This window comes from Epinephelus moara, chromosome 16 (genome assembly GCF_006386435.1).
Source record: "Epinephelus moara isolate mb chromosome 16, YSFRI_EMoa_1.0, whole genome shotgun sequence".
Taxonomy (NCBI): Eukaryota; Metazoa; Chordata; class Actinopteri; order Perciformes; family Serranidae; genus Epinephelus; species Epinephelus moara.
The window spans coordinates 12921585-12935837 of NC_065521.1; the positions used below are offsets into that span (position 1 = coordinate 12921585).

Consider the following 14253-nt stretch of genomic DNA (forward strand, 5'->3'; position numbering starts at 1 on the left):
TTTGTCTCAATTCATTACACAACATAGCAAAACATAATGAGTTGTTTGGCTTGGGTCACTATAATATTGCTGCTGCTCAGTGTGAGACTGGAAGATCAGCTGATACTGGTCACTCTTCCATGTTTATAAACTTACAATAGTGATATTTGTGTCAAAAAAATACATACATTGTTTGTAATATTCTTTAACTTCTCAGTTCTTCTGCAAGGATTAAAAAAAGTGAGCTAACCCAGGGGGCAATGGCCCAGTGCTGACAGCAGGGACCCTTGGAGTGACAGCAGGGGTGATGCTGCTGGTTGGCTGTCTGGTTGCTGCAGCTCCAGAGCTGGCAGCCGGAGGGGAGTTTCTGTCTGAGCCCGCCGACGGACTTGATTCTCGGGCTGATGACGGTACTGTGGCTAGTGCTCGCACCGGTGTATCAGATCCGGACTGACCATCGCTGCCATCAGCTGGTGCAGAGCCGTTGCTGGAGGATGCTGAGACAAGAATTAGAGAGTTAAATCATAGATAAGATTAAAGGCCTTTGCACACCAAAAATGTATTTTTAAAAAAACGACCAAAAAAAACCCCAATATGACCACACATTGTGTCAATCACATTTAGACACCGACTCCAAAACTTTCGTCCTTCATTGAAGTTTTGGCACAGATTCCATTTTCTGCGTATTTCCTGGAGTGTCCCTACCAGATGTACTGCCAGCCGCTGTTCAGGATCAACTGGATCACTGAAATTTGTGGTTTTCGTTTTAATCTGTGATTCCAGTACTGCTAGCAATGTATCTATTGTGCAGCTCCTTTATCAGCAGGTAAAACTCTCCTTGCTCTGGACGTCTTATCTGGTTTTCTTTTTCTATTTTCAGAAAGTAAGAGGACCACAAACTCATCTTCACTGCTTGGCAACATTTTGTCTCATATTGCAAATATTTGCAACAAACAGAACAACACAACGCATCTGACTCAGTCTGCAAGGTTTCTGTGCGTAAGGATGATAAATTAATAAAAACATAGGTAAAACATGGACTTGCTGTGCAAAGGCCATAAGACAGCAATTACAGATTAACAAACATGAGTAAAACATGCAAAAACATTTTTGTTTATCAAGTCAGGAACACCAGTAGATGTGATGAAAGACCTTCTTCCCCTTAACAGATGTAACCACTGACACAATTATTTGTGCTGCTTCTCAGTGTTGCCTTGAATGTATACGGCTCATATTAAAGTAACCTGGTTGCATAAAAAATGTCAGTGTGTGTGTGAGTCAAGTCAAATGTTAGTCCAATCCCAATTTAGCCTTGGAGTAACTGCTTGACATTGAATATATAGTGACATAGTACACAGTCAGTGTAGGAAGAAGAGAGTTTGACCTTTTTTAACCTCCCCGTCTTAGCTGAAAAGTGTCGAGAACAGTTCAGGGCAGGACCTTCCTTCAGTAAATGTCTGACCTGGTGAAGAGGTGGGTCTGCGTGGGGTTGGAGGAGGAGGTCTGGAGGGCCTGGGTGGTCGGAGAGGCCTCGAGCCCCCAGATGACACTGAAGGAGACCCCTTGCTGTTCGCTGACCTCCGGCCACTGGGAGAAGACTTGTGATCGACACCGTCCACAGCTGGGGAGCTGTCTCTACTCGGCCTGTGAGGACAGAGAGTGGATGGAGATCAATAAAGCAGATGAAATAACAACAAACTGAGTGAAACTCAACTGAAGATGGGAATAGCTACTGTACCTTATGGTATGATCTCCATTGGGTTGTGATTCCCCATTTGATGTACCTGAAGTAAAAACACACAAACATAAATGAAGCAGAAATAGGAGTTCCTGTTTACACATTAAAAAAACAGTAAAATGTGGTTAATATGACAGTACTTAACTCTGTTGATATAAATACAAAGGTTTTGCTTGACTATTCCACATCCTTGAACTTCAGTCAACTTATTGTGCATACCCACCATATGCAACCAGAAATTCGTTCCTATTTATTGTGTATTGAAGCCGACTAATTCGCTGGACAAAGCCGGCAGCATGACAAAAGAGTGTGACGTGTATAGTGGGCATGTACTGTAAGACATGATACTGACAGCATGAAAAACATAGTTTCATGTTTTTCCTGGCATTTTTAACCAGATAAGTATAGTGAAATAACTATATTTCTTGCATGACAAATAAGCCTAAGCTTGCAAATATTCAAACAGGCTGTTCTGTGACTCACTGTGATGATCAGCCTCGGCCTTGGCGAACATCTCAGGGTCGACAGTCATGCCGTCCAGGCAGACAGACAGATCTCCCACCACATCTGACTGGTCTCTGTCTGCACACAGCTGTAAGGTCTGCACCACCTCAGAGACTGCATTGAAACAACAAAAGCATAAGATGGTCAGTTTAAGATGATGATGAATGAAATATATCACCTGCTATTACTGATGTATGCGCATCTTCAGCCAATCAGTGACAAGATGCATTTTGCCTTCAAACTTTATCAAATTCAAACCGGCAAGATGCAACAGCAGTTCGAAAACAGATTACTAACATCAGCAATTAACCTTTAACCTTGCCTTTAAACCTCACATCCTAGAAACCTGGGGATCACAGAAAATACCAAATGCATTAATGCCCTCAGTGGCACCACACTTTACAACAGTTATCATTTACTTGGCTCAGTGTAGCTCAAATTACAATTAATTCTTTGAATAAATGAGAGCAACATGACAGATCTGCTGTTCCTGTTCAGGCTGAATGTCTTTCCTTGCTGGAATAATCAAGGGTTTAGTTGTAACAAACGCAAAAAACAAGTTTAAATCTACAGGTAATTTAAAAATACAGTTAAAGGGATTAGCGTGTATTTTCTTGCTCTGACACGAAACATCAATCAGCTATTTGACATGTGATTTGTACCCACAGTTCTCAGTCATTAGCACTGCTGGACAGGCTCCATGCATAAAAAATGACTGGGCAGGGAACTGAATGGAGTCTTTATGAGGAACAAGCCAAGGGGGGAAAAAAAGCCCAAAAATCTACCAGGGCAAAGTGGGATGACAAAAAACAGCAGCCTCTTTTAGGAGTGTGAAGTGGAGTGCCTTGTTGATTTATTATTTGCTCTTAAAAGGCCACATAAATCATATCTATAAATGCTTTGAAGTACTGTCTGTACCATTTTCACAGCCTGGAACTGTTTTAGATAAAGTAATCTTTTGAATTCCAACATTTTTGTCACCAACCTGTACCACACCAAACAGGTTGCTGCCAAAACCTGTGGTGTGCAGGAAACGATACAGTTTATATTTCTGGGAGCTGCGATAACAGTTTGAGATAAATGAAAGAAGAACCTGGTGAGCAGTAATAGCCATAACTACTGAACAAACAAATACTTTATTTTAAGACACCCTAATTTAATTATCTGGAAAACCAAGGAAACACCCCTACACTAAACAAAACATGTACTATTCACCATCCAAGATGTCATTATAAAGAAAGGCATGGTATCATTTTTCAGACTCCATATACAAGATAAAGATCATATTGAACAAATACTTTCACAAAAACTGTGAGAAAACAATGCCTGGATGAGTGTTGTACAGTTTCACATGGCACTCCAGCTCTGAGCACTTGTCGACCTACACCATTTCAAGATGACATTTTTACAATCTGGCATGACACCATGTCTTTGTACGCACTGCAGGCAGCTGAGATCAGACAAAGGTTGGCTTGTAGTCTAGCTATGCCTTGTGCCATTAACCTTGGTTGTTTTGAAGTGGAGAAAAGTCAGTGTGGGTTTGGTTTCATCTTAAAAACTGTAATTATTTCACCACTTTTCCTTACCGTCAGACAGCCCTTTCCTCTGGTGCTACATTTTGTCAACCGTATAACCTTTGTATTAAGTTCATTGGGTATCCTCTTGTCTCCAAACTAAACAATGTTTCGTTGTCATAATCACTCATTGTTTTATTTTCTCATATTTGTTCTCCTTATGAACCACTAAAAAGTCTGATCCAAAAAGCCTATCTGTGGTGAACTACAGTGCGCAGCACAGTTGTGCTTGGAATCGCTGTGTAGGAATGAAGAGGTTCTACAACTGAGAAAATGTTGTACCAAAGGAAAGGGGCTATCTGATGGAAAGGTAAAGCAGTGAAAATATTCTTAAAACAGCATAGACTTAAACTGATGTATCTATTTTCTAGGTTTGCTGCTAAACCCATCCCATTTAAAACCCATCTATTATGTCCGCACTTCTGTCTGCTTCTCCAAACTGGGGGTCTACTGACCGCCATGTACTGTATGTAATACACTGACTATAATGAAGTACCTAACACAGCCCCACTTCAAAATATCTGAACTATCCCTTTCATAGCAGAAACAATGGTGCAAGAAGAAAGTTTATGATGCCGCTTATTCATTAAACATATATACTGAACACTGGGAATAAATAATCTACCTACACTGCAGACTGCAGGTAACAGAACAGTATTTGAATGAAAGTCATCTGGGACTAATGTATGTCTCATTACACATCTGTAAATATAGCACATTGTGTGTTTATGTCAATGAAATGAAAGTTATTTTGAAGCACAGATGCACAAACAGGTCATCCTGAGGGAGTTTGCTCATAATGTTGTGAAAGAAACAATGAAATCAATATTATGGAGTGGGCCGGAAAGGAAAAGAATATATAGAACAGCTGTGTGTGTGTGTGTGTGTGTGTGTGTGTGTGTGTGTGTGTGTGTGTGTGTGTGTGTGTGTATGTGTGTGTGCGTGTGCGTGTGTGTGTTTGTTTGTGTTTGTGTTTGTGTGTGTGTGTGTGTGTGTGTGTGTATCATACACTCACTTTTCATGTCGTTAGACTTGAGCGTGTCGCTGACGTCCAGCGTGGCCATGCCTAGCAACACATCTGACTTCAGCGTCTGGTGGCTCCACACACGAAACACCAGTTTGCTGAATGGAGTCACAATCCTGTGGAAACAAACAATTCAGTTGATACATCCAAAGCATCGATACTCCTGGATGACAGATGTTCACTGAGGATATGATTCAGAAAGCTCTCCAGGGTCTTACTTTCAGGATTTTACCAATATCTCACCAATCCTGTTTCAAGATCAGTGACTTTTCAGTGAGCACTATTTCCTCCCTTTTTTCTTCCCTTTCAGCAGAAAACTGGTAACGTGCTATTCCCTCATTAATGTTTTACAAAACGAAAACAAAGGTATAGCTTGATGTCACAGCTCCCGACTGCATCCAGTTTAATAAGCATTTAGTTTAAACAGGGTTACAACACATTTTCATAGACAAAATTTCCTAACTTTTCCATGACTTTTCAAGGACTCATAATATATTTTTTCTTGCCCTACTTGCCCATATTATAATTTTCAACTAGCTGGCATACCGGGAGGGAGATGTCGGATGCTGGGAGAAAATGAAGAGATGTAAGTGATGGCAAACAAACATTACATTGATAACTTTAGAAAACAAAATTTCAAGACCACTGTCACAATTTCATTACAAACAACTAACATTTCCAAAACTTTCAATGTTTTGTTTTAATGCCATGACTTTTCCAGGCCTGGAAAATGGGATTGTGAAATTCCATGACTTTTCCAGGTTTTCCATGACTGTGGGAACCCTGTTTAAATAATATTGTGAAACAAAGTGGTATTACTGACAGCAACAAAATGAACTTCAGCAGGCTTTAAAATGTATTAATCCATTTGGTAGGTGACACACCATTGTTTACAGGTTAAAAAAAACAGTTGCTAGCTGGTGGTTTACAATGCATCAGCCACTTTGGCTGTGTGAGCTGCAAAAGTCTTTGTCTTGTTGTAAAAACAAAAAAAAAAGACAATGAAGCTATTCAGGGACAACAAGTGTCTATAACCACCACTGGTTTAGCTAGCAGCACCCTCAGAGAAAAAAACATTTGCAGGCACACCGGCTCAGGTCCGATTACATCCCATAGTAAACACTTGTTACATAATAACTAGGCCCCCATGGGTGCGAAAGAAACTGTAGGAGAACTATATTAAGAAGGTCACTGTGCCCAGCAGAAGCTCCTGGACAGGCTAAAATTAAGAGGACATCTGATGTGCGAAAATGTTGGACCGCAGGAAGTCACATGGTGTGGTGCAAGTGCTCTGAATGCAAGTTTCGAAACAGGATTCCTGTAAATGAACCAGACACGCTCTCTCACCACTGTGGGGCATTTTCCTTGTCAGTGCCAACCCCTTGGAGATAGCATATCTGCTCTTTTAACTGCACACACACCACTACCCTCAACTTGAGAGTTACAACACAAAGAAAATCTTTCCAGTAAACCGAGTCCTGGTGACTCATTCAAAACAGAAAAGTGCTGCAGGCAAAATATCTTGATCAAGATCATATGTTACACAAGCAATTTTAAACAATTACAAGGAAGTCTATTTTTGCTTTGGAGAAACTCCTCAGGGTCTGCAAAGCCAAATGCTACAGTCAGCAAGATATGCTTGGTTCTAAAAGCCAAACCACAGATAACTGAACTGGTTTCATTAATCACTTCATTCACACTCTGGGGAGTATTAGCTATCTCAAGAGCAGACACCACAGTTTATTACACCAAAACCATCAACAGACTTGTACACTGTGGTTGATCTGTACCTCACACAGCTGCACAGACACTGATTACTATGTGCTGCTTATACCTTTCTTGATGACCAACTTAAAGCTGCTTTTACGTTCCCGCAATAACCTTCAACATTTCTTGCACTGTATCAATAATGACTTGTCACCAAAGGACAGAAGTCGTAATTACCCTAACTGAGTCTGTAATTAAACAAGTGCTACACCAGGATTTTCATCAAAAGTACCAAGTGCTGATAGTTCCTTTCAAATTCTTAACGGCCATGTGTGCTCACATATAAACTGCGCTGGAGTCAGACCTGAGAAAACAAGCTTCTGTAAATAACAGGGCAGTTTTGTGGTTCCTGGAATACCAGACTGGTAACATTTAACACATTAGGGCGAACAATAACTAGGTTAACATGTCTCTCAGAGCTGAGTACATTGCCTCCAGGATGTTTACAATCAAACATTAAAATCCACTCTGTGTCCATTTGACAAATGGCAGCATGCATGCAGCACACCAGACCCAACATTTGCTTTTGAAACACAATCTGACACATTTATATCTGCAGTAAAATCTCTTTGATGAGTTGTGACAGTATAATAAAGTTCTGATTATAATAAATGTGATCACATGTCATACAGGGCTGGTAATCCCAGCGAGACTTTGACTCACACAGTGAGTGGCTGCTTCCACTTGGGGCTGTGGGTGTTGTTGCATTTCTCTGTTTTCTTGGACTGGCCGTCGACTGTCACTTCCACATAGGGACTGGGACCGAACCAGTTTTTCTTGTTCTCTTTTAGTTTTGCTGATAGCACTGAAACAAGAAGACAGGGAGAAGGAACCGTGCAGCAGAATGTCAGTCATGTTGGCGCAGAAAGAAAGAGGAATTAAGGAAAAACAAGAATTCAAGTACAGCAAACACACTTTTAAATGAAAAGCAGAAGAGGGGAACATGACTGCAGCGCAATCTGGATTTTACCAGTGTAGAATGTATTCAGCTGGTGAGGCAGTGGTAGTGACTAGCGCACAAGGGTTTACACCTGGTATCAGCATGCGTCCTGAGGGATCAGCTCAGAAGTGGACAGCTTTAAGTACAGGTCTGAATGCACTAAATGCATCTTGAGATCCAATTGCTTGGCTCAGGGATGCCTTAACTGTTTTGAATGGGGAGGGGGTTGATGCAAAGTCATCTTGCTTGATTAACCAAAATTGTGTGGTGGGCCACATATAGTATATTTTGATCAACAACCCGTGGGCCATTAAGAATCTGTCCCCAGGCCGGACTTGGACATGTCTGGCTGGCTCAGACCACATTCAGAGGTGGTCTGGGCCGCATATGGCCACACTTTTTAGCCGTATGCATGCTAATGTGTCCTGGGTCACACTGAAGAACCGACTACTCGCTGGTGTCCTGACATATCTGATGCCCTGCGGATAAGAAAACATTTGTTGGTGCAGCCACACAGATGCAGAGCTGAAGGACCACCTCAAGAGCAGCTGCTAAACAGTCTTAACAAACTCACACAGACTGCGAAACAGCTCAACTCTGTTGTTAATTAATAACTGTTTCAACATTAATACCTGTTTAATGACGTTAGCTGTGTGATTCTAACAGTTAGCCCTGACACTGTGTGTGCGCGCGGTCTCTAACAAACTGTCCCCAGTACCAAGCTCACACTCCTGTAACAGCAGTCTCATGATAAACAGAGAGAGACACCGAGCAGGGTGAGAAGGGGCTGCCAATCAATATGCTGTGCATAGCCCTACAGATGATAAAGATTTTACTCATTTTAGATAATAAATAGTGTAAGTGTGTGTATAATGTGACAAACCTCCCTCCAGTTAAATACAACACCACATTTGGTCTTTGCAAACAGAAATTATTTACATGTTTATTTGCATACAGTGCGTGAAAGTGAGATCCGATAACAAGTGGTCACTTGAGACGCACGTGGAGACACACTCCAATGCCAGGTGTGAACAGACAGACACAGAGCCGTCACCCAAGACGCATGATAATACCAGGTGTAAACAAGCTCTTTGGGAATGCAGTGATGGCTGAACATCATCACAAAAATTAAGCATACAAGGTAAAGAAGACACGCAAATGTTCTCACTATAGGCCCGTTATCACAGCCACATTTTGACCTTTAATAGTAGGAAAAGCACGTGTCACTAATAACATTAACATTATTAGGCTCCGTCCTATTCAGGTGTCCCAGTGCGCCATGACAATGTGAAAGTGAGCCAGCACGCGGGATAGCAGGACCCTGAAACTAAAGCAGCTAAACAGAACTCAGCCATCATTGATTGTTTTATTTACAAATGTGCTTTACTTTATATTATGTGAAAAAAGTCCTATTATTAGTATTTTATTTTAATGAAAACAGCCTAATGTTTCATCCAGAATGAGAAAAAAGTAACACAGAAATTAAAAACACAACACAAGAAACAAAATCTGAAAACATTTTTTTTACTTGAACCCCTGTTCATTTTGACAAAGACTCACCAATGATTTGTAGCTGTGCCTTCATAGGGTAACCGTTGGTAGTGCCCGACTTGGTGACTCCACTTGCCATGACATAGGGCTGGGGTGAAGGCCTGCAGCACAGACAACACATCATTAGGGTGATGATGACAAATCGCTTTCCCACTTCCCACTGCAAATTTGCAGCACACAGATGTGATGATCATTTGGATCAAAGTAGAATTAACCCACAACATGAACAACTTGCAAAAATGACACTCTCCTATCTATTTAGGTAGGAAAACAAAAACAAATAGTGCATCCCCACCTAAATAATTAAACACTGCACATGAGGGGTACTCAACTTGCTTTTCCCAGGGGCCACTTTTGCTAAATGACAGGAGGCCAGCAGCAACATTTATATAAATAATTAGCTTGGACCACTGTCCGGACAATTTAATTTAGTAATATATTAATTTTTAATATAAGTAGGCTGTATTTTTCTGCTTTTTATGCACTTTGGTACCTTACTTACACCCCAAGTACAAAGAAAAAATTCCCAGTGTGTAAAAATATATTTTCTTGGTGAATTTAGAATTAGAAATTAGAAAATGGTCAGCGGGCCACCCAGCTCCCTATTGCGGGCCCGGTTGGTCTGTGAACCATAGATTGGGTTTCAGTCCTGTATGTTTTAGCCACTTCTGAGCCATGGAATAAGTCAAACATAGCTCACTGTGTCCCCATGATTCCCCACGTAGCCCTCAGCTACGTGAAATACTACCTTACTAATACTGTATTTTTAATAACATCTAGCTCCTTTTTCTTCGGAGGTCAAACGCACTTACTGTAAGTTGCATCTGCCAAATGAATGTAACATAATGTAATGTAATAACACTCAGCCAGAGTGTCAGGCTTAATAGACGGGGAGGCTACATTTAAAAATAGTCTTCCTGGAATTCCTCCTCAACACTAAAACAGTATTATAAACTGCAGACATTTGCATTCGATGTCGCAGTAAGAACAGACTAATTGTAAACTAGTAATATATAACAAGGAGCATCAAGTCAAACAAGCTTGCCACTCTGTTAGTTATCTGTCAGATCATCATGTGAAACACACAGACATTACACCATCATGGGAGGTAATAAAAGAAGACAAGGGTCAGGTCTGCAGTCTGTGAAATAGTGCCTGCATAAACACCTTCAACTTAATGCATGAAGGTTATACCTACATTCTGTTCTCTGTGCTAATATTTACTTTGTTCAGTAACTTTTTCAACACATCAATCCATCATTAACTACAAGGTTACCACAGGGGGCTGGAGCTATAGCATTTCTCTCAAACCATGTCGACTTCTACGTCAGTTAAGCTGGTGATTTCCTACATTTTCCTGTCTCTTAGCAACACCCTATAACAAGGACCACGAATTAGCTGCTAAGGTGTTCTGACCAAATTTGTCAGCACTGAGAGGAGCTTACATTCATGGCTGCTTCGCTTATTCACTGCTCAATACTGAGGATGAAACCTATGAATGTGTTTGCCTCCTCTGTGATGGATTGTTCCTGGTGCCTGTTTAGAAATAGCCTTGTCAACTGGCAGCTCTAGAAAGAAGGACTGACGCCAGCACCTGATGTTTATGCTTTCAGTTTTAGATTTCTGAAACTTTCATAAAATCCACTTTCGCTGTAAAGGAAATATCATAACAAGAAACACTGAGAGAGTTAATAGGTTTTGGGGATACTTTCCACCTGAAGTGAGCCTAAACACCAGCAGTCATATAATGTTTGCTTGGCAGTAGACAGATATGAACTCTGAAACTCCAATGCTTCATTTGCACCACTGACATATGTGTCAATCAAAGAGACAGAGTAAGGAAAGGGATACACCAGCAGCACAGGAATCAGGCCCTGTGATCTTTCCTAGACCCTGGTTCATGCGTCACTGAATAATAAATGTTCTTTGGTCTATCTCGTCCAGTGAGCACATGGCAGAGCAGAATAAAGTGAGGAGCTCCTGGGTAAACTTTCACATTGGCTACTGCTTTAGGCTCTGTCAATAATTCATTGCAACTGCTGACTTTGCAGCCTCACGAGCAGGCCGACTGCGTTTTGTAGACGAGGGTATTCGCTGAATATTAAACTCTACAATGGCCTGCCAGTGCCATGACTTGGATTTTTTTTTAACCAACATCCTCCACGGGCCAGTAAATTGTGTTTGGTGAGTCTGAGAGGCATTTTAAATGGAATCTGAGCTCAAATTGCCTTGGCTGTAGAGCTCTGAATATGATCTATTGTGCACTTGAACAGTGCACTTTAAACAATATCACCCTGATCCCCATAATGACCGGAAAAATCTTAAAAACTTGTCTAGGCTAAAACTGTATAAGACAGTTAGCTCCTTGGACTGGTTAACTCATAGAGATAATCTGTTTACAGCATGAGTAAGCCTACAAAACAATGCCGCATATCAACAAAACATGCCTTCATGATGACCAACATTACTTTGAGATAAAAGGACAAACAGGTTCTTCTATTATGTACTTCATTGAAACAGCTCTCAAGAGTCCCATGTCAATTTGATCTCAATCACTATACATACTTACAGCAGTAACAGGTTATCATCGTCACTGTTTTTTGTTCACCAGAATACCATATATATATGTCAAAGATTCCTGAAAACCTAATGTGATCATAAACTAGGTCGCAGAAGAAACTCGAGCATGACTTATGTCGTTCAGGTCAGGAGACTGGGTTGGAGATATTGTGATGGATTATTAAAAGTCAAAACATTTCCCATAACAGGAGGGCCACACAGGAAAACAGCAGCCAGCCTCCCGGTACAGTCACCAGATGACTAACCATTTGATACTGCATGTAAAGAACAACAGTGGCAGACGAGGACACAAACTAACTCAACCAACATTGCCAAGCTGCTGACGGCTAATAACTGTGACAATAAAATCATTGTCTCTTTCCTTCTTTGTCTGTTTCTCCCACATAACTACAATTATGCAAGGAGACAAAACTCTGCACTGCTGCTGTCAAAGGGATAATTCAGATTTTTTCCAGTGAGGTTGTATGAAGTACTTATCCATAGTCAGTGTATTACACACAGTAGAAGTCAGTCGGCACAGCCCCAGTTTAGAGATTCAGGCTGGATTCTAATGTGGAAGCGAAACAATCTACTGCTGTGGAGGGAGCAGCGACAAAACTTATTTAAGCCACCTAAAGACAATTCCACCTAAAAACATCTCTTTCAGTTCAAGTGTATGCTATATTGAAAGTATTTTCTCTGCTTTAACTTGCTGTCAGACAGTGATTTCCAGTGGGAAAATGAAGCCATTATATTGCTCTCTTCAGAGCCAGACTCCATTGAGAAAAACAGTAATTTAACATTGCTGAACACAGGAGCTGCTGGTCTACTGCTGCCTTGAACCATTATTTTGTTTGTGTTGTTGTATGACTTTGGCGTTTATAAGGGTTAGTTCAGACTCACCAAAGTCACACAATAACAAAAACAAACTAACTGACTGAGGCATTGGAGGACCAGCTTCTCCCATGTCCACTGAGCTAAAATTACTGTTTTTCTCAATGAGGTCTGGTTGTTTTGACAAGAGTATAGATGGGGACCTGGACTCATTAACGGCTTCCCTGTTGGAAAAAGCTGTCTGATGAAAAGGTAAAGCACAGAAGATACCCTCAATATAGCATACACTTAAACTGTTATTGTTTCTTTTATAGGTGGGACTTTTTTAAGTTGGCTAAAATACATTTTTGTCTTAACCCCCATCCACAGCAGTACACTGCTATGCTTCTGTGTCTGACTGAAGGTAACACCCTGTCTATGAATAAGCACCTCATACAACCCCACTACAAAAGATCCGAACTGTCCCTTTAAACTTTAATTATAAAGTTTAACAACTTCTGTAATTAAATTGAATAGTTGTTTGCTGGACATTCAACTGTAATACTTTGTCGGCAAAAAAATAAAAAATAAAAATATTTCTTCAACTGGTTCTCTCAGCTTTAATTTTAATGGAGTTTCAGTTACTGCTTGGCAGCTTTATAGATAGAATATACTATATGACACATTGAGGAGTGGCTCCTAATACTTTATTTTAAGTCTTGTATTTAGTTTATTATATGTTATTTAATTGAAGAGTGCGGCAACAACAAACTACCAAATATTAAATGGAGTTTGGCGCAGTTACCGCTCTCCATATGAGAACAAGTAGCTCAGAGGAAACAACTCCAACCACTTTAATTCCAACCATACTAGCCAATGTGTACGTTAATTATTGACAATAATCACCTGTGTATAATCATTACTCTTCTATATTTCCTTTCTGATATCTTATGATAACAAGTGTCGATAAAGATTACATAATTTAATCCAACTACGAATGGATAACGAGCTAACGCTAACTCAGTTAGCCGCACAGTGAGGAACAGTATGTCCCGGTTAGCTAACTTCACTGCACTGTCTGTAAACGGTGTGTATATTGACAGTGGCGGTGTGGCCACAGGAGTTGCTGAGTTCATGTTGAATGTCAGCTGGTCACCAGTCCTGACAGACTGCTGCCATCCCAGCCCGGCTAACTGCTAGCCTGCTAGCTCGTCTCATCATGGCTGGCTGGAAATCCCAAAGTCCAACGGCTATGAAAAAACAAACACGGCCGGTGAGAGAGCGAGTCATTTGGACTCACCTACCCGGATCCGAAGGGAGGCTGTGAAACCAGACTGGTAACGCTGCGGTGAAGTCCGAGCCCTCGGTGTGCGGGGTGTTTAGGTTCCAGTCGGGGTTTCACTTCAAGGAAGAAGAAACTTCCACCATCTTCGTAGGCATACGTCACGTGACCGAAACAAGGTGGGGCGCACGCTTCTCCGCCTATGCGCTGTGATTGGATCAGAGTTGGAGCGCGATGGACCAATGGGCGGCCAGTAAACATCATGATGCATTCAGGGTCCTTGTTGCAAACATGCAACTATGCCTTCCAGGTTTAATTAGGTTGCATTTTGCATTACAGGTATTTTTTCAAGTGCCATGGAAATAATATTGGTTGTTGTGTTCAAGTGAACGAAATGAAATACAGCATTTGCGTGAGCATTTGTGGTCTAAAGCCGACTAAAATCTAAATAAAATGTAATCAAATTTGGCTGATGATAATGGTCAGTGTTGGAGAGTACTGGATGTCTTTAAACTAATAGGA

The 14253-nt window shown here is 41.0% G+C and overlaps 1 protein-coding gene across 2 annotated transcripts in view; it reads right to left on the reverse strand.

The window, feature by feature from the left end:
- itchb (itchy E3 ubiquitin protein ligase b) overlaps positions 1-14042 on the reverse strand; it is a 28444-nt gene extending 14402 nt beyond the window's left edge. The window contains exons 1-8 of one of the 2 annotated variants that reach the window (XM_050064408.1): positions 13754-14042; positions 9087-9178; positions 7250-7391; positions 4811-4935; positions 2201-2335; positions 1718-1763; positions 1442-1623; positions 230-476 (exon numbers count right to left, since the gene is read on the reverse strand). In XM_050064408.1, the coding sequence (XP_049920365.1) occupies positions 230-476; positions 1442-1623; positions 1718-1763; positions 2201-2335; positions 4811-4935; positions 7250-7391; positions 9087-9178; positions 13754-13995 (1211 nt within the window). In that variant the 5' untranslated portion in view covers positions 13996-14042. Of the gene's footprint in view, positions 1-229; positions 477-1441; positions 1624-1717; positions 1764-2200; positions 2336-4810; positions 4936-7249; positions 7392-9086; positions 9179-13749 lie in introns of both variants that reach the window. The other variant, XM_050064409.1, reaches the window with a different exon arrangement.
- Positions 14043-14253: the final 211 nt, after the last annotated feature.